The sequence below is a fragment of the Ceratosolen solmsi genome, unplaced genomic scaffold (genome assembly GCF_000503995.2).
Source record: "Ceratosolen solmsi marchali unplaced genomic scaffold, CerSol_1.0 scaffold29, whole genome shotgun sequence".
Taxonomy (NCBI): Eukaryota; Metazoa; Arthropoda; class Insecta; order Hymenoptera; family Agaonidae; genus Ceratosolen; species Ceratosolen solmsi.
This window is the reverse complement of record NW_011948417.1, coordinates 8,679,283-8,701,939: the sequence shown is the minus strand read 5'-3', so window position 1 is coordinate 8,701,939 and position 22,657 is coordinate 8,679,283. Positions and strand designations below refer to the sequence as shown.

The 22,657-nt window shown below is 36.2% G+C and overlaps 2 protein-coding genes across 2 annotated transcripts in view; both read left to right on the top strand.

Moving 5' to 3' along the window:
* The window catches only part of LOC105359805 (uncharacterized), a 24,361-nt gene extending 18,403 nt beyond the window's left edge, over nt 1-5,958 (top strand). Inside the window, exon 3 of the mRNA XM_011496499.1 lies at nt 4,121-5,958. Within this exon, the coding sequence (XP_011494801.1) occupies nt 4,121-5,032 (912 nt within the window). The 3' untranslated portion in view covers nt 5,033-5,958. The remainder of the gene's footprint in view (nt 1-4,120) is intronic.
* A 6,849-nt stretch (nt 5,959-12,807) lies between these two features.
* The window catches only part of LOC105359804 (delta-like protein 1), a 10,819-nt gene continuing 969 nt past the window's right edge, over nt 12,808-22,657 (top strand). Inside the window, exons 1-6 of the mRNA XM_011496498.1 lie at nt 12,808-12,980; nt 15,660-15,763; nt 16,267-16,423; nt 18,525-18,647; nt 19,369-19,499; nt 21,532-21,808. Of these exons, the coding sequence (XP_011494800.1) occupies nt 12,856-12,980; nt 15,660-15,763; nt 16,267-16,423; nt 18,525-18,647; nt 19,369-19,499; nt 21,532-21,808 (917 nt within the window). The 5' untranslated portion in view covers nt 12,808-12,855. The remainder of the gene's footprint in view (nt 12,981-15,659; nt 15,764-16,266; nt 16,424-18,524; nt 18,648-19,368; nt 19,500-21,531; nt 21,809-22,657) is intronic.

Genomic DNA, 22,657 nt, shown 5'->3' with positions numbered 1-22,657 from the left:
GTGTAACAACTAACTCTTTTCGGGCAATAAATATTTTTTTTCTTCTCTCCACAGCACGTAACCGCCACGTAGACATGATATTAATGAGAAGTTGTTTAAAATGTTTAAAACTACTAGTCAATTTCTTGTCGATTTATCGAGAAATTTGTTAGCTGTACAATGTAGTGTCAAATTAATTATTCCTTCTTATACTCCATATTTTATGTTTAGTACTGTAGGCATTTTCGAATCTCTCTGCCATTGCACTTATAATTATCATGTTTTCTTTTCTTTTACTTTTTCTCTTATTTATCGAATAACCATGCTATATTGCGGTATTATAGTGAAAGAATTTTTTTTCAATATTTACCCTCCAGTTTCCTTTTTTTTTTTTTTTTTTTTTTTTTTTTTTTTTTTTTTTTTTTTATTATTATTATGCATCTATTTAATTAGATGGCTAATGCTTTTATATTACATTACTTGGATATTAAGTAATTAATTAGTAAATTTGTAAGAATAGCATTTTATTGAATGAAATGGTTTTGAAGTAATGGCTTTTAAATGATTTTAAACAATATTTTCATTTCAATGGTTATCTCGGTCCTTTTATTCAGACCTTTCATTATGATAGAAAATAAAAAGTAGACTGGACGCTCAACGGGCATCAGCATTCAACTACTCACTTTTCCTAATAAAGAAAATGAATATTTTCGAGGAAGTTGAATGCAATAAGAGTAACGCGGGGAGAATTCGTTACTCCGCTGAGGATTGACGAAGATAACCTACCGTTCTCATCCTAAAACGGCTCACATCACATAGTTGTCGACCGAGTGCCGGATTAAATCGAAATCGAGCCACACTGGATTCGACAGAACGCAACAAGTTTTGCACTTGAACAAATAATGATTTATTTACGTTGGACTAGTTTCGTGCTGTTGAACACTCGTAAATAAATCATCCATGTGAGATCGCTACAATTACTCGCGCTCCTCGGTATTAAAAACGATCTTATCCGGGCAGCTCCAGTTTTCGAGCGTAAGAAAACAAAGCTATAGCCGCCATACCATCATCCATCCATCAAGTTGACCCGGACTAAATTAAAATGCATACAGCGGAAAATGGAAGCAACGTCGATCGATTATCCCGTGAAGGCGCGATACGCTCGTCCTCTCGATTTCCCCGATTCTGAGATATTCGGTCGCGAGACTAGGGCATAGGATAATGTTGGATACGTTTGTCCGTGCACCGCTTGAAAAATCGCTGGACCGCGAGAAAATTCCTGGTTCGCGTCTCTCTGGTTGGGATCCCACGACGGTTTCATAAAAGGAAGGGCGCCGAAAGGGACGGAGAAAAAGCTGGAGAAGAAGAGGCGCGCTTCGACTTGGCCTATCCATCTTGTAGGAACGCGCCCCACGATGCAACAACAACACGAGCGATTCGCTCGCTCACCGAGGGAAAGCGAGGACGATGGCGTCGGTGGCGTCGGTGGCAGCGGAGGCAGCGGAGGCAGCGGAGGCGATGGCAGTGGCGGCGGCGGTGGCGGCAACGACTACCTGCCGATTTTCATGGAAAGATGAACAGAAGTCCGCGGCTGCTTAGGAACGCTTTCAAAGAAAGAAAAGTTGGACCGAGCGAGAGCGAGAGAGGATTTTGGGAAGAAGAGCCCTCACGAGTCTCACTTTCCCGGCCGTGTTAGGGTCGCTCGATTATTTTTCGTACGTTTGTTCGATATTGATCTTCTTTGCCGCTGCTCGAGATATTTCCTCGAACGCACTGGTGGCTCGATCTTTTTCTCCCTCAATGGCCATACAATGCAAAGTGACGGCTCTTGAAATTTATTGCCGAAAAATTTCGTTAAAACGTGCTCTTTCTTAGCTTAATTATGGGCACATTGCATCCGAGAAAATTACGTACGTGCGCACTATGATCTACGTAACTATCCTCAGACATAGAATAATCTTTATTACTGTCTAGACGGATAATTTATTACACAATGGCTTAGCGATGCCGTGAATTCGATTATTATCGTTTAAATCCAAATTACCCGTGAATTAAGAAGTTCGACCATTCGAATGTAGACAACAATCACTAACTACTCCTCGAGCTACTTAATTTTTGAAAATAAAGTCATTGTTCATTTATGTAGCCAAGGGAGCGCCATCAATTAGCTCTATCGCCTTCGGATCGCTAGATTTGTAAAACACCAGTAGTATCATCTTCCGCTCTCACTATTACGCTAATCGATACTTTACATCGTAAATCAGTATACGCGAATTCGTTTATGTCTTTCCTGAAACCCCCGCAACAAAGTCTCCGTTTTAACAATGCACGTCCGACGCTCGAGTACACCCCCATCCCTTCCTCGCACTCATGCCACATACACGTCGAAAGTCCGAAGATACACGTATATCGCTGTGCCCTCGCCTTTTCAGATGAACAAACAAACAAACGAAATAAAAATAAAGAGAATAAAAAGGGGGAAGACGAAGAAGAAGAAGAAGAAGAAGAAGAAGGAAGAGAAGCAGAAGAAGAATAAGAAGCAGGCGAAGCAGAAGTAGATGAAGAAGAAAAAGCAGAAGAGAAGTGCCCCCGGCATCTCGGCTCCTTATTCACCCGCACCCAACTCGGCGAGCTACGAAGAAAAGAGAGTCATCGTTGTTCCCCGTTTCGTTACTCTCCTCTCTTCTTCTCCTACTACAGCAGCCGCGCGATAAAGATCTCGCTCCTCAAATATTTAGGAGCGCGTTCGTTCGTTCGTTCGTTCGTTCGTTCGCTCGCTCGCTCGCTCGCGAGCCGCTAGCGCATACACACACGCACGCACGCACGCACGCACGTACACGTGCACATGCGCACGACACGCTAGACGCGATGAGAAGTAAACGTAAAAGCGGACCAACGATTTATGAAAAGAGAAAGAAGATGCAACACGCGTTGCTCGCTGTTGTGTCAGCCACCTTAAGGACGTAAATCTTATCTTACGGCTTATACACACCGTACACCGTAAAAATTACGAGCAAAACACGCTCGTCCTCTCTACGCCAAGATAAGCTCACGCGGGCGTAGTACACCCACTTGTTTGGCTGTGGTGGTGCGCCGCCGCCATCGTCGGACCCCCCCCCCCCGGTGGCGCGCCCCCGCCATCGTCGGACCCCCCCCCCTCCCTCCACCCCAAATACCGAGTTGGAATTTTCGAGTTTTTGAGGCTCGTTAATTAGCCGGGGGCTGCACCTTAAAGGAATACTCTATGTCGTGAATGGGACACTAAAATTATTCGGCGGAGGCTATAATACAAGCGCGCACGTCCTATCACCGATCGCATATATCTAAACGACCAACGCCGCTTACGGTATATAAAGAGCTTTTCGTGAACGATCGGGCAATGCCGTTTAGTAATCGCTGTTTCTTTCTCGCGTATCCGGATAGCGTCGGCGCTAATTATTTATTTACGGCCTAAATAACTTATTCAGCCGCCGCCTTGGATCGAAATCCTCAATAAGCATTCCTTTTATACGTGCCGGCGCTCTCGAGTATTCGTTTTCTCACACCGCTAATCGCGCCGCTCGGCGGACTCAATGGAATTACTCAATTTATGTAGTGATATCTTTAACTTGGGATTAAAAGTTTATTAGACGTACTTTAGCGCCAATTATTTTCTCCGTTATGGGCTATGAATTGACCCCTGCGCGTAGCCGATAACATTTTAAAAAGCCCTTATTATTTCGTCAAAATAATTTAACTTTCCGCGTCTTAATCGCGTCGTAAAATAAAAGGACGACAACGACGACGACAACTCGCTTATCGTATTGACGAAGACCGCGCAGTCGCTATGTTCGAATAAGCTCGCTCGCGCGAAAGTGCTTATCCGAGCTTATCCGAGCTTATCCGAGCGTCTGAAGTTATGTAACAATGTCCACGGCACTCGCATCTCTATTCAGCGAGAGTCGCCGCCGTGTGTCGTCCTTGCTCGTTAATGCGACTGACCAGGCAGTTTATGAGCGCCCGGCGAGAATACTCGTCGTCGACTTCCTAAGCACTTGAAAATTCCCGCAACTCATAAAGTTCTCACTACGTAGGGCAGTTGGCGGGACTCGAGTGTACGAGCACTTAACTAACGTGAAAAATCCCCTTTGTCTGTCAACAGTGCCCATCGTGCAAGACGGCCTGCGAGTACCGGAAGGGTCAGGTGGTCGAGCAGTACCTGCCGTCGATGCTGCCGGCGCCTCATCGGGCCCCGGTCTCCCTTACCAAGAACGACGTTGCCATTCTCATGCGTAAGATTCGCCAGGAATGGAAGGTCTTCGATTACTATCCGGGAATACGGACGCCGAGCTCCCTACGCCAAGACGAGTGGATAGTGGCGGTCGTGGAGGACGGCGGGGTAACCCACTACAGCTGGGAGGAATGGATGCCGACCTTGGACTCGCTGAAGGAAGGCCCGCTATTCGAGGCGACTATATCATGGCGCGACGTTGATAGCCAATTGAAGCACCAGCAGGTGCTGGAGCAAAAGAGATTCAACGACAGAGTGCGCCAGTTCTTCCTCGAAAAGTACGGTGAGAAGGTGCTCGAATGGCGAAACCAGGACGAGGATCAGGCGATACCGGAGGAGGTGTTCCGAAGGTTCTTCTTCCGTAGGAAGGATCACGAGAGCCACCAGATTGATGAGAACTCGGAGCCGTCCACCGTTGACAGCGAGGACGAGAGGAAGCAAACCCAAGTGGCCAAAGAGTCCTTCGTGGTATCTTGGGAACCCGAAACCGGCGGTCTCATGGGCAATCAGGTAGCCGATTCGGATTTCGCGCAAATCAGTCTTCTGCCCGGAACTAAGTATTTAGTAAGAATTGCCTCGAACGAGGGACCGGGAAGTTTCCCCATTGAAGTCGATACAAGGCCGAGCTCCATTCAGGTACACAGGATTAAAAAAAACTTCGAAAACATTTACCCCTGGGCCTTCCTTGCTGCCAGCATGTGCGCGGCCATCATCGTATGCATCATTATCATTGTCAAGCTTTTGAGGAAGGGCAAGGAGGTCGAGCCCGAGGAAGAGGTATGATGATCGTCATGGGAGAGGAGGATAGAAGAGAAGCATAGAGTAAACGGAGTTTCTTCCGACTTGGGATTTATTGGAGGCTGACCGATTGGGCGATCAAATGCCAATCGACGTTATCGATTACGAGTTCGTAATCGAGTTATCCATGGCTCGGGTTCCAACACAGTGCGAGCCTACGCCAACGAATACACCTATTCGGAGCTCTAAGAGATTACGTAGTTTTAAATTTAAGATTGTATGGTGCTCTGACAGAACGAGGAAACTCGGGGATGGATGCTGATACGATTACTACCCATATGATCATCAAGGGCCAGTTTTATTGCTTACATCGGCGATTATTATTCCTAAACATCTTAGGAATTCACTCTTTTATTGTATCTGTAATAATTATAATACCGCTTAGAATAATCAATTGTATTTTAAACCGTCGGCGCCAGACTTTGTATCTATATGTCATTGTAAAAAGTTATATTTTTATCTGTATAAGCGATGTATGGAGGGATACGTGTTACAGTTTCACCAAAATGCCATAATCTTAAAAAGAAAAGGACACGACACAATGATGCTCCATTCACTTTACACGCAACTTTTACACAAGATCCTCTTCGCTCATCAACCTCGACACAAATATTAATTTTAACACGAACACTCGAGTGAACATTCTGAAATCATTTATTGCATACGCGCACACATAAGACACAATTAGTTTTGTAATTCATACAATTTGTATAATATTTTTGTAATTACTATTATTGACCGTGCGACTTGCTCAAGCTGCAACGAACAGACTGTACGAGAGTTCCTATTGGTAAGGAGGAGCGCATGAGACTTGATTATGTCGCGCGCCCAAAACGATTGTATTTATTTGTAAATAATATCGAACCCTGTAAATATTACTAGACAATTTAATAAAACCTATATGTGAATTATATAGTTTCGATTGTCTATTCTATTCGCTTCACCTTGGTCCACACACACGCGCGCGCGCGCACACACACACACACAAATTGTAAATCCTATGAGATCAATAAAGCACTCTTTAGCTTTTGATCAATTTAACTCGGCCACTTAATATTTATTTATTACACCAAATAATTACACATATCATCAATAAAGATTTAACGAAATTGACGCGTTGCTTTTGTTTTAATGGATTTATTTTAATAAGTGCTTCTTGTTGGAATTGGCCATTAATGTATGTGCATAACGCATTGATTAAAACGAGTTCTTTTTAAAAAAAAAAGCAAAAAAATTACCATAATTTTATCCTCTGCGGGCTACTCTAGCTACTTAACGTAATTAATTTCATTGGTTATTGTCCGCCGTACGTTCGCGAGAGAGAGAGAGAGAGAGAGAGAGAGAGAGAGAGGGGGGGGAGGTGAAAATGAATACTGCACAGGTCTCGGCACGAAAGGAGTCGACTAATCATTCAATGGTGAATTAGTCCCGCAGTAATTACGATAACCTACTTAATATTTGGCTGTTGATCACGTAGTCAAAGACCTCGTAAAAATACGAATAAAGAGCGCCCCCGAACAATTGGGCTCAACAAAAACGACGTCGGTCCTATTCAGAAAAAGAAATTAAGTTTTCAAGAGCAGCGGCAAGAGCGAGCGAGACGAAAAAAAAGCCCGAAAAAGAAAAGGACACGCTCGCCATGGGAACCCGGTGCATTAGCACGTACTAATGCGTCGGGAATTGAGCCCTGGAACTTACGTGAAATCCGGCAAGACGTAATGCCTCACGTCCGGCGAGCGGCTCGACTCTCTTGGCGGTCGCCCCGAAAAAATCATTAGACACCCCGCAGGTAATTAGTCTCGCGCACCCCTTCGACAACTTGTACTTTTCCCTGATTTTCACGGACACGGGCCAGCTCACCGAGGCATTAATCTTCGTTCCTTTCCCCGTCAACGATCCACAGGGACTCGAGACCGACCACTCAGTGTTGTGCCATTGGATTCGTAGGCCCGACACAATACACACGCACGCACTCACGTCTATATATACACAATATAAAATTGTATAATAATTTATGAGAGATACGCGCGCGAATTACGAGGAGAAGCTGTCGGTTGATCAGCTGAATGCTTTATAAGCAATTTCGCGTTTTTTAATGCACAAATATTCGCTATATTGTATGTAGAGCGAGGGAGGAGGCTCGGACCCCTTACAATGGATACTATAAAACAAAAAAGAAAAATTCTCTAGTTATTCTTTTTTCTATAATGCTCCGCGTGCACAATGACACATATATGAAGAAATTCTATTTTAGTTTAAAGTTGTAAGATTACGACTATTATCTAGTTTATGCTATAGCATTGAAAGATAATAAATTTTATAGAATATCCGCTATTTTCTATAGATTTCACATACACTTCATTATTTCTTCCTAATATTATACGAAATATATCATGTTAAATTAAAATCAAACCACCTCGTATTCCACTATTATACAATATATCATATCTTACCTTTATGGTCTCATTTACATTTATGCTTATTAATAAATAATTGGCATAAATAAAGAGCAAAGTATAGCGCTATGAAAATAATAAAAATTAATACATTTATTTACATCTTAATCTTCGCAAACTAGCTATATTAAGAACATTGTCGTCTTCTTTATCATAAATCTCCATTCTATCGCATTTTATTTAAATGTCTTATCTAGTAGACGTTTCACGCCATTTTCTCCTAAATCGTCGCCACATAAACTCTTGCACTCTTACATAAAGTTTAAAAATGTTTTTTTTATTCTGGTTCTTTTGGTAGAAATATTTTGTTATTTATTATAATGCGTCATTGTAAGACGTATCCTCGTTTAATTTTATATATTTACAGTTTAATAATGATAATGTTACAAACAAAGACAAAAAAAAAATAATAATAATAAACAATTTTAAATAAAATTACAATAAAATTATAAGGATGCATATAAAAATATTTAATTTAAAAATAATTTTTAATAATAGACATTTTGTTCTACTGCATCTGTATTCTTAATAATGTTTAAAGTTGATTAATAGTTAAGTAAACAATGAAAGATCATTATTCCAATTTAATTAAAAACTATAGAAATAAGAAATAAATAAAAGAAAGAAATAAATTTAAAAAAAAGAAAAATGTATATTCGATCCCATTCATGTTAATATATGAAATGGAGACAAAAGTACCACTCATTCTTCTAAAGCACTTATGATCTCGTACCTACGAGGAATTTCAAATCTTCCTTTTTGCGAATTTTGAATACTCGTCTCGCGAGATATTTGATCGAGTGGTCGAGATGCTTTCTAACCTGTTTTCATTTTAAAGACTAATATTTTGTGTGTTTTGTGGTCGCCAATGTGTAAAATGTAAGGTTTATACAATAATAATCAATAAAATTTCATTCGTAAAATGTTAAGCCAGCCTGACCTTCTTAATTTGTAAATTTAATTTTTAAAAATGTCGAGAACAAAAGTTGTTTTGGAGAAATTTGTAACGTCTACTTTTTACTCGATTCACCGTGTTTGTGCATTTTTTTAATAAACATTCGACGTTTGTTAGTGATCTAGCGTAGAAAATATTATTAATCGATATATATATATATATATATATATTGTTTTGGTTTTCTTTTTAATTGCCCGATACTCTCACTTAAGGCTTGAATAGAAATTGATTATTAGGAAGTAATTTAGTGGAAGGACTAATTTAATGGAATAGATGTATTAATATTTACAATTTCTGTATCTTCCAAGAAAATCTTACCAAGTCCCATTCCTATATACATTACATTATAATATTTTATTCACAATAACCATCTTGTAAGGCAGAATTATCTTGAGTTTTTCATCTCACAAAATAAATTTATGAGAATAATTTTTTGAGGTCTTTGAAAAAATATGCTGAGAGGCTCCCGCGTGCCTTCCAGCTCTTGAGAAACCGTCTATGCGATAAGGACTCGAAGATACCATTCATATGGTCTTCGAGCGCCACTCGCGGCAAACAAAAATCTATCCAATCACTTGGATTATTGATGGCTCACTAATCCGTGATCCTTCTGAAAGGTTGAGCGACACGCTCGAGCATGGTATTCGAAAGATCTCTAGCTCTCTCTCTCTCTCTCTCTCTCTATATATATATATATATATATATATATATATATATATATATATGTATGTATATACATCTGAACTTGTAAATTAATTAGATTCTTAAGTTTGATAGAGTTAGTTTGATAGATTTTTATGTAAAGGCCTAGGAGCAGAATGTTGAATAGACAGAATGCCTAATGTTTACTTATGACTCGACGACGTTATCGGTTCGCGTTATTAGGGCAGCTTTCGTAAGCGCATTAGAGTCTCGTATAAAATTACATAAGGTTTGGTTGTTTGCAAAGGTCTTTATTTGAAAGTAATAGCAGACATTTAATTTCTAAATGCTGATTGGCGTACCACAGTCTAACTACGTATTATTCTCATACGGAGCTTCGACAATAGCAGCCTAAGCCTCTAACTCCTTCGGGATCTCGCTCGCTCGCTCGTACCAGGGGGGGTGGGGTGGGGTGGTGTGGGGTGGCGGCGGCGGCGGCTAATGGACGTTTCATCTGGGACAATCAGAAGTGCCCGGCAAGTAATTGTCCGCCAGCATTAACGTCACTCTTCATGCGCATCATCGTATTTTTCATGCTGGCCTCCAAGTCAATGCTCGTTAACTACTTATGTATACATGGCGTAATGCACCGAGTTAACAGTGGAAAATCGATGAGTATGAAAGATGCCTAAGGTCTTAGAGTCGAAGAATCGATCCTGCTAAGTCGTTCGGCGTTACGTTTCCTAGTTTACCCGGAAATGACGTGTAAGCGTTTATGTTACTTTGCTTAGTACGGGACTTGTCGGTGACATCGGTTGCGAATTATTAGCGTAAGCCGCTCGTTATAAGCTTTACACTAGCTACGAGCACTCTATGTTTGTGGGGAGGATCGTTAGCTGTAAGTAATACCAGATCTTTGCGCCACTAGAGATGATATGCATACGATTATAATAAGGCCAACGTATTATTTAATCTATCGGCACTCTTGTACAAAGGAACGCTGATTTCAAATTGATTTCTGTGCGTAATTTATAGGTAGGTTAATTGCCAAAGGGCTAGCCTATCTGCATTTATCTGCAAATGGATTAGGATTGCGAACGAAGCGATTGTCGTCGCGGGTAATACCATTGATAAAAATGCCAATTTTATCAATTTGCAATGTCGAGTCGAGCGCTGTGTCGAAGAATCTGCATTTTTTATTTATTTATTTATTTTTTTAAATCACTTGTAAGGGCATAAAAAGCGCATAAAATCTTTAGCGGCTAAAATCAGAGCGCGGCAAAGAGTTTTAAACGAATGACAAGTATCAGTGAAATAAATCAACCTCGTAATATTCACGTACTTCCGTGAACTTTCGAAATGCAGTTACGGATCCCATTGTGAATCTGAGATCCCGTTTGTTAGAAACATCGTTAAAATATTTGAATAGTGATATCGATCTTAAAATAATTTTCAAGTACTCTAGATTATCTATCAATGCTACTCCAATAATGGAAAAAAAAAGCTAAGATATAATCTTACAATTATAACAGTTAGAGAATTTATTGGTGCTTGTTCATTAAAAGAATATTGCAGGTAACGCATTTATTAAGATTATTTCTAATAGTATAATTTACTTACATTTACATTTGATATTTAAGTCGTATGGGTAATAAAACCCTATGAGATAATTTAATGAGAAAATGGCTTAAAGCAGCAGCAAATCTATAATGGTTAGTTTAATTTATGTTAGCATTAATAATAGTTAATATCAGACATATCAATTGATATTTTAACTCGTTGATAGGTTATATACTTTTTCACTTTACAAATGTGTTCAAAGTGTTATTTAAGTTTATAAGAAGAAAATAAAAATAAATGATTAGAAATTGTTATTGTTATTTTAGCTAAGGATTTATTTCGTCAAGATAACGCGTAAAATTATTCAATAATCAATAATCAAGCATTAGCTAGCATGACTAATAGTATAAAAAAAATGTCTTATATCTAGAAGATATGAATTCATCGCATTTTCACAAACGATAGAAAAAAAAACAATAGATTCTCTTCTTAAATGTTATTCATAATAATGAAAGTCAAATACTTAAAATTTGTGTGTATTCTATATAATTTCTATTATTCATTATTAACTGTTTCTCGATTGGAAGAAGAAATTTAACTTAATTTAAAACTCTATTCTGACGATGGCAGTGGGATAGTCTAGGAAATATTGATCTTCTTAACCACTTTGTTTGAAATCATTTATAAATTTACAATCCATCGACATTTTCACTTGTAGTAGCAATAGTCTGGAGCTGATGTTTTTTACTTTCATTATGCTTATTGAAATAAAGGATTATCTCTAAGATAAATACTTACAAACTTACGACTGTCGCTAATCCTACAAATATTTTATGGATACATATGTAACTGAAAATTTACATTAGCCTATCAAGTTGTAGCATAGTAGTTGATGGCGAGTACCGCGTTTCGTCCGTATTAATATCAGAAAAAAAAGTCCACAGTTTAAGCATTAAAAATATTATTTTTTAATTATTTTCCCGTTTTCTATTTTTCTTTTTTTCCCCCTTTTTTTTCTTAGTTTTTCTTCTTTTTTCTTCTTCTTTTCTTTTGCGTCAATTGGTAGATGCACAAAATAATTTTTTATATTATAATTTCTTTCATAAGACTAAAGCTCGAGAGATTTATAGAGTCGATAAGTAGATTTAGATTGGAGTAAAAACTGAAAGCGCATCAAAATCCACGGTCGTAAACGTCAGAGTTAGAAATTTCGATTAACTTTTTCTTTAAAGTACTTTCTTAACGTCGCCAATTAAAAACAATAAAATGTGCCTTTAATATAAGTAGTTTTCGTTAATAAGTGATAGCATTAATTGCGGATAAATAACTTTACCGACTACTCGATTTGCACCTTTAAAAGTGAACGCTTTCACATTGCCAAGTATCTGTCCCTCTTTCTCCTCAACTTCTTTCTACCTCTCGACCTTCTCCTCCTTTCTCTCACCTTTTTTGTCACTCCGTATCTCTTCTTCCGTGGTTTTTCTCTATCTCCTGGCTTAGCTCCTTTTGCTCGTACATATTTCTTCCCTTCCCGCTCACCTACCCCCCGTCAGCCAACCAACGCTCAACCCCAATCACCATCCCCAGCCCCATCCGCCAAATGCGTTTTCGTGCTATTCTTTCAGCGTCTTTATTTTTATCTCCCTTTTATTCTCCGCTTCTCTTACTTTTTAAGCTAACGCTCCGCTTACACCTTGTGCCCCTCCTCCCGTCCGCCAGCCCGCGCTTACGGCGAATCCTCCTAGTAGACTCGTTGCGCATTGCCGGTGCATTGAACTTACAGTGGACGACGCTCGGTACAGGCGAGCAAAGAGCGAGTGATACGAACTGACACGTACGTAATCGCGACATACAATACGTTTATGCACGCACGCCGCACGTCGCACGCCGTACGCCGCACGCAACACATGCCCGAGGCACCAGCTCCACTATCTCTCTCTCTCTCTCTCTCTCTCTCTCTATCACTCCTTCTTTCAATCAGTTAGTCAGTCAGTCAGTCTGTCTGTCTGTCTGTCTGTCTGTCTGTCTGTCTGTATCAGTAGTTGGCATGGCTTTAACACGCTCGCAAAAGTGTGCCGTGACCTCGAAAAAGGCAGTGTCGGTCGGGGCCGGATCCCGTTATCCCGCATCGTCGTGGCCGTGGCCGACGACGAGTACGCGCAGTCTCGTCCCAACTAGGAAGATACGGAGTCGACATGATTGCGCTTCTCCTCGCCGTCTGCCTGGGTCCCGCGCAGTTGCGCACGGCATCCTGGCAGCTAAAGCCGAGCGCGGCTCTCGTCCTCCTACAACTACCCCTCGGATTATCCATCGGACCCAGGTCAGTGTCCCGAAGTCCCTGGACTCCTTAAGCCACGTCCGAGTGCTGCTATCCGCTCAATGGATGTAGCACTCCGGCACTCCGGTGGAAGGAGACTCGGGCAAGCCTTCCATAAAAGTGACAGCGAGGAAAGGTCTCGGCTCCTGTAAATCATACCATTTGATAAAAGCACGAGAGAACTCGGAAGGCAAACTCGGAGCAAAGACAATGCAAATCCATGGGCTACTGTCTCTTTTTCTCCTGCCTTTAACATTTTTTCATCCGTCCTTCGGCTTTCCAAGCTTTCACCAGCACTTTTCTCTTTTTTTCTTTCTTTTTTGTTGTTTTTCCAAAAAAAAACTCATACCTATGCGCTGATGCATTGACAAATGCTTTTAAACGCGATGTTACATGACCAACTCATTCGCTATTCATTTATTAATCCTTAACGCTCGATTTACTAATAATTACGAGTTGCTAACATTTATACTTATCAATTAACTTGTCAATTAAATATATCCAAATTTTAGTGTGCATTTTGAGAAATTATAAGAAAAGCTTTTTCGTGCTATTTTGATAATTTCCATTTTTCCAGTTGCATTTCAAGCTGCCAATGTATAAATCCATATGCCCATATATTACTGTGCCAAGTAAAACTACCGAAAATTAATCATTTCCAAAGCGGTGCTTACATTCATCGTGTACTAAAAATTGAAAATTGAATACTTTTTTCTGACTTATTATTTGAAAATGCAATTATAAATTATAAATAGTGAACGAAGTTTGAAAGCTTCGTAATATATATTTATGCATGATTTATAGCATAAAAAATTGCATTAATATGATCAAGTAATTTTATAAAATTTCCATTAAAATTCGACAATGCAGTGAAGTTGATAGTTTAAAATAAAATAAGAAATATTGTTAAAGAAAAAGATATTTCAAAATTTTCAACTATATATTGTAATTGTTAAATAGCCGTGTACAAGAAAAAATAATAATAATCGAGTCTTTCACGAATCATGTTATATTAAATAGTCTGGGTCATCCCAGAATAGAATAGAAAAGATTATATGAAATTAAAAATTATATAGATTTGAAAATTATATAGTGAAAAATTGTAACTCAATTGAATAATGTATTATTCTCTATAACGATGATAATTTCAGATTAATCACTACTGCACATTTAATTTGATTCGATCGATTGACTTCGAGGCTGAACATTAATCCAAATTATCAGAATGTAACACAATGGTAGAGAAAATATACATAATTTCGCTGAAAATCTCCAAAAATGACGCTTTACAAATATTCTTATTGCAATAATATTGATATCAATGTCAAAATCAACAGTTAACGCGTGAAGATAAAAATATAAGAAAATAAGTACGATTAAAGGTATAAACCAAGAAATAGAAGTCGAATCGTAAATCGTATAATTTATTGAATATTTGTAATATTTGTAACGAAGTATTTCTAAGATTAACTTATCAGTCGTAAATTTCAATATAATTAAATTTAAATTACAATCGATACTCAACATTTACATTTTTAATCTACTGTTATTGAAATTAGATCGATCAATTATGAATTATTTTGATAAATCACAATGTCTATTGTATGACGTGGTCCATCAATATTACGTTCATACGACTGAGAATCAAAACAAATAATGGATTTTAATTAAAATTGACAGTTAAATAAACGATATTGTAAAATATTATGTCATTTTAAGACGACAGTTATTATTTTCTTCAAAGATATTAATTGTTTTTGTATGCACTAATGGGCTTTAAATATTTTAAGCACAATATAATTTTGTCGAAAATGTTATTAAATTAATGTTAAATTAATCGTAGATAAAATATAACGACGAATAGTAATTGGTTTTCATTGAAAAATTTTAATTATACATTAAAACATTTTAATTATTCTAATATTATAATGCGGAATAATAATTTTTATTTATTGATTTATTTATTTTATTTTATTTTTTTCTCAAGTAATTTAATTATAATGGAGAAGATCGTTTTAAGAAAATTTATTGTAAAACTCAAAAATATCCATGATTGTTATTTTTTTTTTATTTCTATTGTTAAATATATTTTCATAAATGATTCAACAATTTGGCCTCTATATAAAGATTATAATGAGAAATAAATTTGCGATTTAAGTATATTAAGAACTTAATTAAATCAAGTGCTTTTTATTATCTAGAGTATGTGATATTGGAGTGTTGCTAAGTGCAGAAAATAATATTCGAATTTAGTTTTCTGAAATGGTAATTATATACTACACATAGCAATTTATTGGATCTGATATTGAAGAAAAACTATCAGTATACAATAAATATAGATGTAATAAATATAATAAAAAGAAGATAAAAAAGAGTACGGTTTCTTGTCCTTCGACAGACAAAACTGGTTTACATATATACTGAAAACGCCTCTCGTTTAATTCTAATTTCTTTGCTTTATTCATTGCCAAATATTTAATTTTGTTAATGTTACATATAATTTTAATATTATATTTTATATAAATACAAATATAACCAATTCGTCCCCCGGTTTATATTATTCAGATAAATAATATATCTAAGAATAAATATATTAGATATTGGACTTTTAATTGCATTTCTTATAAAACATGAGTATTTAAAGTAAATAAAATATTAATAGCTTACATTTCGTTATCAAAGATATGTTCCAAAGTGGAAAAAGCAAGCATGCGAAATACCAGCAACGCAACATCCAAGCTCTCACTATGTTTGTGACGAGGCAGGGGAAGTCAAATGCTTACCAGGTAATACATTTATAATTATATAACTTACAAAATACTTTTTATTATTATTATTATTATTATTATTATTATTATTATTATTATTATTATTATTATTATTATTATTATTATTATAAGTTTTTGGGTGTTAGAGAGCATATATTCTATTCGCACTTTGTATAGGAATTTTTTTTTTTGTTACTTACGCACTAATTAATTCTTCATAACTTTCATTGTTTTCATAAAATTCATAAAATATTTGTTTAATTTTTGTCGACATCCAATATGCCATTAATTAATTGCTTCCTTTACATTTACTTACATATTGGCAAATAATTGATTTTCATTAACATAAACGTCCATCTATTAAAAAATTTAAATAATTTAAAGCAACATCGGCTAAATAAATAAAATTTATATACCCTTGTCTAGTATTCATAGATTTACGTAATACCGAGAATAGATATAACGATGTAGTTAAAATACCCATTTTTCTTTATTTAAAATGAATCATTGGTCTAAATTAGGGTGGACCGGAGACCTTTGCGACGTACCAATTTGTCGGAAAGGATGCGACCCTCTTCAAGGATATTGCAGGAGACCGGGAGAATGTCGCTGCAAGCTTGGGTTCTACGGTGAATTGTGCGATAAATGCGTTGCTCTACCTGGTTGTCAGCATGGCAGGTATTTTACAGAAAGATTTTAAAAATTGGATAGCGTGTCTTAGATTCTTTAATGATTTATGTTCGTTTATTTATGTAAATTTTAGCATCTTTTTGGTTGTTTTAAGAGCAATAATTGTAAGGTAATTAAGCTGTTCACTATGAGCACATTATTCGCAAATTCATCTCGCATTGTTTCTCTGAAGCGTTTGTTTGATTTGTAAATTCTTCTATTATAACATGTTTCCTCTATTATAATTGTATTAATGCATTCTTATTATCAACTAATGTTTCACGTCCTTTAAATATCGTTATGAAGCGCTATAAAAGCAATTTTTTAAATAAATAATTATGCTTAACATTGTATAACTATTAATGACGAAGTATAATAATTATCATACTATATAACAAATGGAAAGCATTAATTTTTTATAATGATTATAGAATTTTAATAGCAGTAAATGTACCTCATTCAATGATTCTTGAATATTTATTCAATTTGTTTATACTGTGATTTTTTTTTATAGAGTACTGCATATTAATTCGGAAACATTAAATTTATTAAGTTAATTGATTTTTTTTAAACAAACCATTAAAAATATCTGATCAATCATTGAATAAAATTATATTTCAAAATCATTTCAAAATCTCTTTTTAATCATTAAATTGTAGTATACCGAACATTAGAGAAAGTATATTTTTCATTTAGTTCACAATAAAATTTTTTAACAAACTCGATATTTTAAAATGAAAGAATTTGTATATATTTATATTTGTTTCGATTACAAAACGACCTTTTACCGAGATATATAATGTTCATTCGAATATTATATTTATTTCAATCATTGCACTTTAAAGTAAGAGCACATTTGTTAGCTTTTAATATTTGTAACTGTCGAGCTTTCATTTTCCAAAAGAGCTCGTATAACCTAAATCCAATGCACCAGTAGAATAGCGCGCATTTCATTAAGTTTCACCGTCACCATGATGACTCTACAAACAAACCTTTCGACGTTCATTATAATTGATTTTTGCCAATTCGAGGCTAAAAAATTGAATAGCAATACCCGTAAGCCGCTTATTTTTAAAAAGTTTTGTGTGCTTATAATCTCGCCATTTATAATTAATATTTAAAATCATTATATACCCCATTCATCTCATTACGACGTTTATAAAATATTACAGATGATGTAATATTATCTTTATCATATCCTATAATTGATACATAACACGTATCTTGTTGATAGTTATTTAATTATATTGAATAGAGTAAAATACAAATGTAAAAAAGGTAAAGGATAGCTTTGAATTCCATCCAAAGAGCATTACAAATAGAGTTTTAATGAATTATTAATGAAGATTTATTAATATATATTATTTAATTTCAATAACGACAGAATAAAAGTTAAATTAATTGTTTTTTATTATTATAAATATTATTTATTAGTTTTTTTCAAATGTAAAAATATTAATTGCTTGATTAATTATTGTAATTGATTAAATTGATGAAATTGAGTAAATATTGTTTGAAGTATAATGGAATGTAAACTGCCGAGAATACACATTTTTCATAGCTCTCGATGGGATAGTGATAATTATAAAATACAATTAAAAGTGCCATTTTACAATCATTGTAAATTGCTTTTGTTAAATAAAATTTAGTCTACGCTTAAGTTGTACACTAATGATTTTGTAGATTTTCTGCTCCTCTAATGTCGTATGTTAAAAATACTGTACTGGGATGTTATCCTGTCGAAGGTATCAGTAGCAATGGTATCGCTCTTCGATTGTCGTATTCTAATAAAAAGCAAATAAAACTTTGGGCAGAGAAAAATAGCGGCACCTTTAGTATTCGCGACAGCCGTATTCGCTTTCACTCGCTCGCTTTCGTGATATCCGCTCGGCTTTGCTGGGGCTCAGGTTGTCAATGTCCGAGGTGGATCCTGTTTCGTCATTCTTTTCAAAGCAGCGCAACGCACAATCGTGACCAGAACTTTGAAAATTGATTTTCCCAATTGCCTTTCACTACAACCCCATAAACTCAACAATACCACACGAGAATGGATGGGCTCAACGTGTACGTTAAAATTTGTCGGATGGTTAATGTATCGACGATTTTTCAGGTGTAACGTGAGCTTCGAGTGTGCCTGTGATTTTGGATGGAAGGGTCTCTTCTGTAACGAGCCGATCTGCCATTTGGATTGCAATCCGAGTCAAGGGTATTGCGAGAAACCCGGCGAATGCAGGTAGACTTTTGAAAAACTTATATGCAATCACGAAATTAATTATGTGGTTCAGCCTTACATGTCTACGTGGTTTTAAAACTCAAGTTATACGAATACAATAGAAAAAACGCACACTGGAATTCGATATTAAAATATTTAACTTATGTGATAAAATTTCATAAATATAATGAATTAATGAAAAAAAAAAAAAAAAAAAATGGTCTATACTCTTAATATCGATCAATCGGTATACTATACTATCTGAATAATTTTCTATATTTAATAATAGAATTGTTAAACAAATTTCCCCTCAATTTTATGGAAAAATTCAAAAGTCAGTATGAGGAATGTAAGTTAATTTAAAAATAGCGGGACATTTTCCTTCCATTTGTCATTACAGCGCTAATCAGATTTTTCAAAACAATCCCAATAGGTTTTAAAGCTATTATAAGGTAATTTAATATATTTTACAAATTTTGCTTTATAATGAAAAACAAATCATTTAAAAAACTAAATTAATCTAATGGTTCACAGCATCTTTTTTTTTTTTTTTTTTTTTTAATTTTATTTAAAATTTTTTTAATTGTTTTAATCACACATTATACGTAACCGTGATTTAAACAGTTTCATTAACTTTTGTAATACCGTCCTATAAAATTAGATACTTGCATTGTTTTATTATTAACTTCAAGAAATTTGTATCTGTCGAAGGACTTTATACATTTCGTGTATTTTTATACAGATGTCGACTTGGGTGGCAGGGACCAATGTGTAAGCAATGTGCGGTCCTTCCAGGATGCGTGCATGGAACTTGCCACGGTCCTCTCGAGTGCCGTTGTGACCCAGGTTGGACAGGATTTTTGTGCTCGACACGTAAGTAGTCTAATTTATTCGTAAATTGCACCCCTCCGTTTATCGTGTAAAATATTCCCTTTTTTCAATTTGTTGCTTCATTTAGGGTGATTATTGAATTATAAATTTTATAATAAATATAGGTATATACAAGATATTTAGCGACCCCGAGAAGTTAATTTTTTTTATTGCTTTTGTCTATTCTGAAGTGGAATCGGTATTGCTTATTCCAAAAAAGAATAACTTTTAAAAATGAATTATCGCAGACATTTTTGAGATAGCTATTATTTTTTCATTCTCACTATCTATCTGTCTCTCGCGCGCTCTCTCTCTCTCTCTCTCTCTCTCTCTCTCTCTCTCTCTCTCTACCCCTCCATTTATCTATCTATCTATCTAACTATCTGTATGTCTATCAATTTATTTATATACCTACCCCTTTATACTTCTGCTATATTTTTTCATGTGTTAAAATACTTTCAGGCTTTCATTTTTTAATTTTTGCTTAATCATTTGTCATTCGCAGACAGATTTTTATTCTGATAAGTCTGACCGTTGCATCATTCGCCACCTTTAAATCTATATCTACTTTATCATCTTAATAAAAACACAAGGAATATACGTTTCTCAGAATAACTTTAGGTGTGAGCATTGGATCGAGTTACATTATACAAGACAAAAGATTTTTTGATAAGTCCATTCAAACCTTATAAATTATTAACTAAGTTTTAAAAAATTAAAATTAATTATTATTTAAAAGAGGGAGAGAGAGAGAGAGAGAGAGAGAGAGAGAGAGAGAGAGAGAAATGAAAAATTATTTTAAGGAAGTAAAATTTTAAAAAAAAAAAAAACAAATAGAAAAAAAAAATCACGTAATTTATAGTTTTGCTAATAAATATGATATATATATATATATAAACGATACCGACAGTTGATAATTGAGCAATTTTTTTATATGAAGAATTAATTATTTGCTATTGAGAAATTGTATTTAATGGTAAAAATGAAGCGAAATGACGAGAGATGAAATTTGTTATAAAAACTAATTTTTATACTTTATTTATATTATTTTGAAATTTCACGCTGAAAGTTTGCATTAAGATTGAGATTTGTCGATTTGTTTAAGAATCAATTTAGATTGAAATAAAATTTGCCCAACCTTTTCTCAAATATATATATCCTACAATCCAACAAAAAACGTAGTACGAGTATATAAAAATTTTAAGACTCTAATTGAAATTTTCAAAAGCTAATACTTTTTCCTAAGCGCAGAGCTCGATTTATTATTCGGAGAATCCTCATTTACGAGATAGCCTTAGTTATTAGTAAGTTTTTATCTTAGAAAGTACTTTTTATCCGAGCTTATCGATAAATAATTAATAAGTTCTTAAAATCTGCTACTATAATTTATGGCTCTCATATTTACTTGCAAATTAAAAAGATTGTGGTATACAATGTTAGGAAAGCGATAGGCGGAAAGAGAAGTAGAACAATGAAAGCGCCGGTGGTCGTTGCGCCGCGACACGCGCATTCAGGCCGGTGCATTGTTTTCGAAATAAAATTCTCTAGCGCTCAAAATAAAACGATAATTTTAATAAGCACGTCCGCGTCGGTGTTACGCAGAAAGAGCGATTAAAGTTGAAAACCGGGTAAAATCGACTTGTCGTTGAATCTCCGCGGCACCCCTCTCGTACTTTTATCAAATTTTCAGGCGACGAATAAAGGACTCGATATGTATGTCCTCTGAATTAATTATTTGCGGGAATTTGAGACGAGGCTACCAGGCTTCGTCGCCCGCGCAATTACAGTTAAAGTTGATCGAGAGGGTCTCTCGATACGTCTAACGGGATCGATACGTCAGCCACCCAACCGGCCGCGCATACCTCCCTCCCATCCCCTCCGCACCTCCCCCCCCCCACCAAATCCTCCAACCGTCCCATTACTCGACTCCCCATCCCATTATCCACAATCCCTTATCCATCAATGGGCCGCTCTTGATAAAAAAGAAAACAAGTCACGAGGGCCTCAAGCCAATAATAATCGTCTCGGTGCTCAGCGATTTGCTCGTCGGGCTGCAGCCGAGAGCACGGGGGCTGTCGCCGGCCAAATTCGTGCAGATGTCGCGTCGGCTACACCGGGCCAAACTGCACCGAGTGCGTCCCGTACCCGGGCTGCGTCCACGGCACCTGCAGGAAGCCTTGGGAGTGCCGTTGCAAGCCCGGCTGGACCGGTGAGCTCTGTGACCAGCGGCTGACCTACTGCGACGACCATCCCGGCATCTGTCTCAATGGCGCCACGTGCCTCAGCTACGCTCCCGACAACGGCGATTACAGGTGAGCGCTCCTCCAAGGGGATCCTCCTGCCGAGGAGCTTGCATTCTACCATTTTCATCGAATTTTCGGCACTTTTTCATGAATAATTGCTTTACCAAAAGAGCTGCTCTAACGACATTTAATTCGTTCGTTTAATTTTGCGCCCGGCATTGGACTTTACCCACTCGAAACTCAAATATAAAGGGATTTGGCTTTACGTAGGAGCTTATGCTTGCTCAATGGTGGATATTGTATTTTTAAATAAAAAACGCCGCGCGATCATGGGACGAGCAAGTCTTTCGGAAGAGAAAGCTAAGAATAAAGTATAATCGCCTACCTCGCGGAATTCTATTTTATCGGCATAGAAATAAATTTCAACGATTTTGACGCGTCGACAGTACGACCATGTGTAATTATAGAGTGAAAAACAAAAACAAAAGCAAATTTGGTGGGAACTAAGAAGTGCATTCGAAAATCAAATTCGAAAATCAAATAGTTCTCTCAGCTACACGAAGAAGCTCCTAGAATTTTTAAAAACAGTATCACGACACTTGACACGGGTGAATTATAAATTTTAAAAAATCGATCGATCAAATAGCCTCTCGCAAACTCCCAATACCAAGACAAAAGACCTACAATGCCAAGACAAAAAATGAGAATTTCAATTAAAATACTCTTCAATTAAAATACTCTTCAATTAAAATAAAGAGTTTAGCGAAAATAGCCGCTTATAACACGTGGGATGATTATAAATGCTTATTTTACAAATTTCACTCGCTCAATCTTCCCTGAAGATTCGTAATGCTGGCGCAAATTAACTATTTGCAACACAATTTGCAAATAATTAAGTCAATCGATCAATCGCAATTA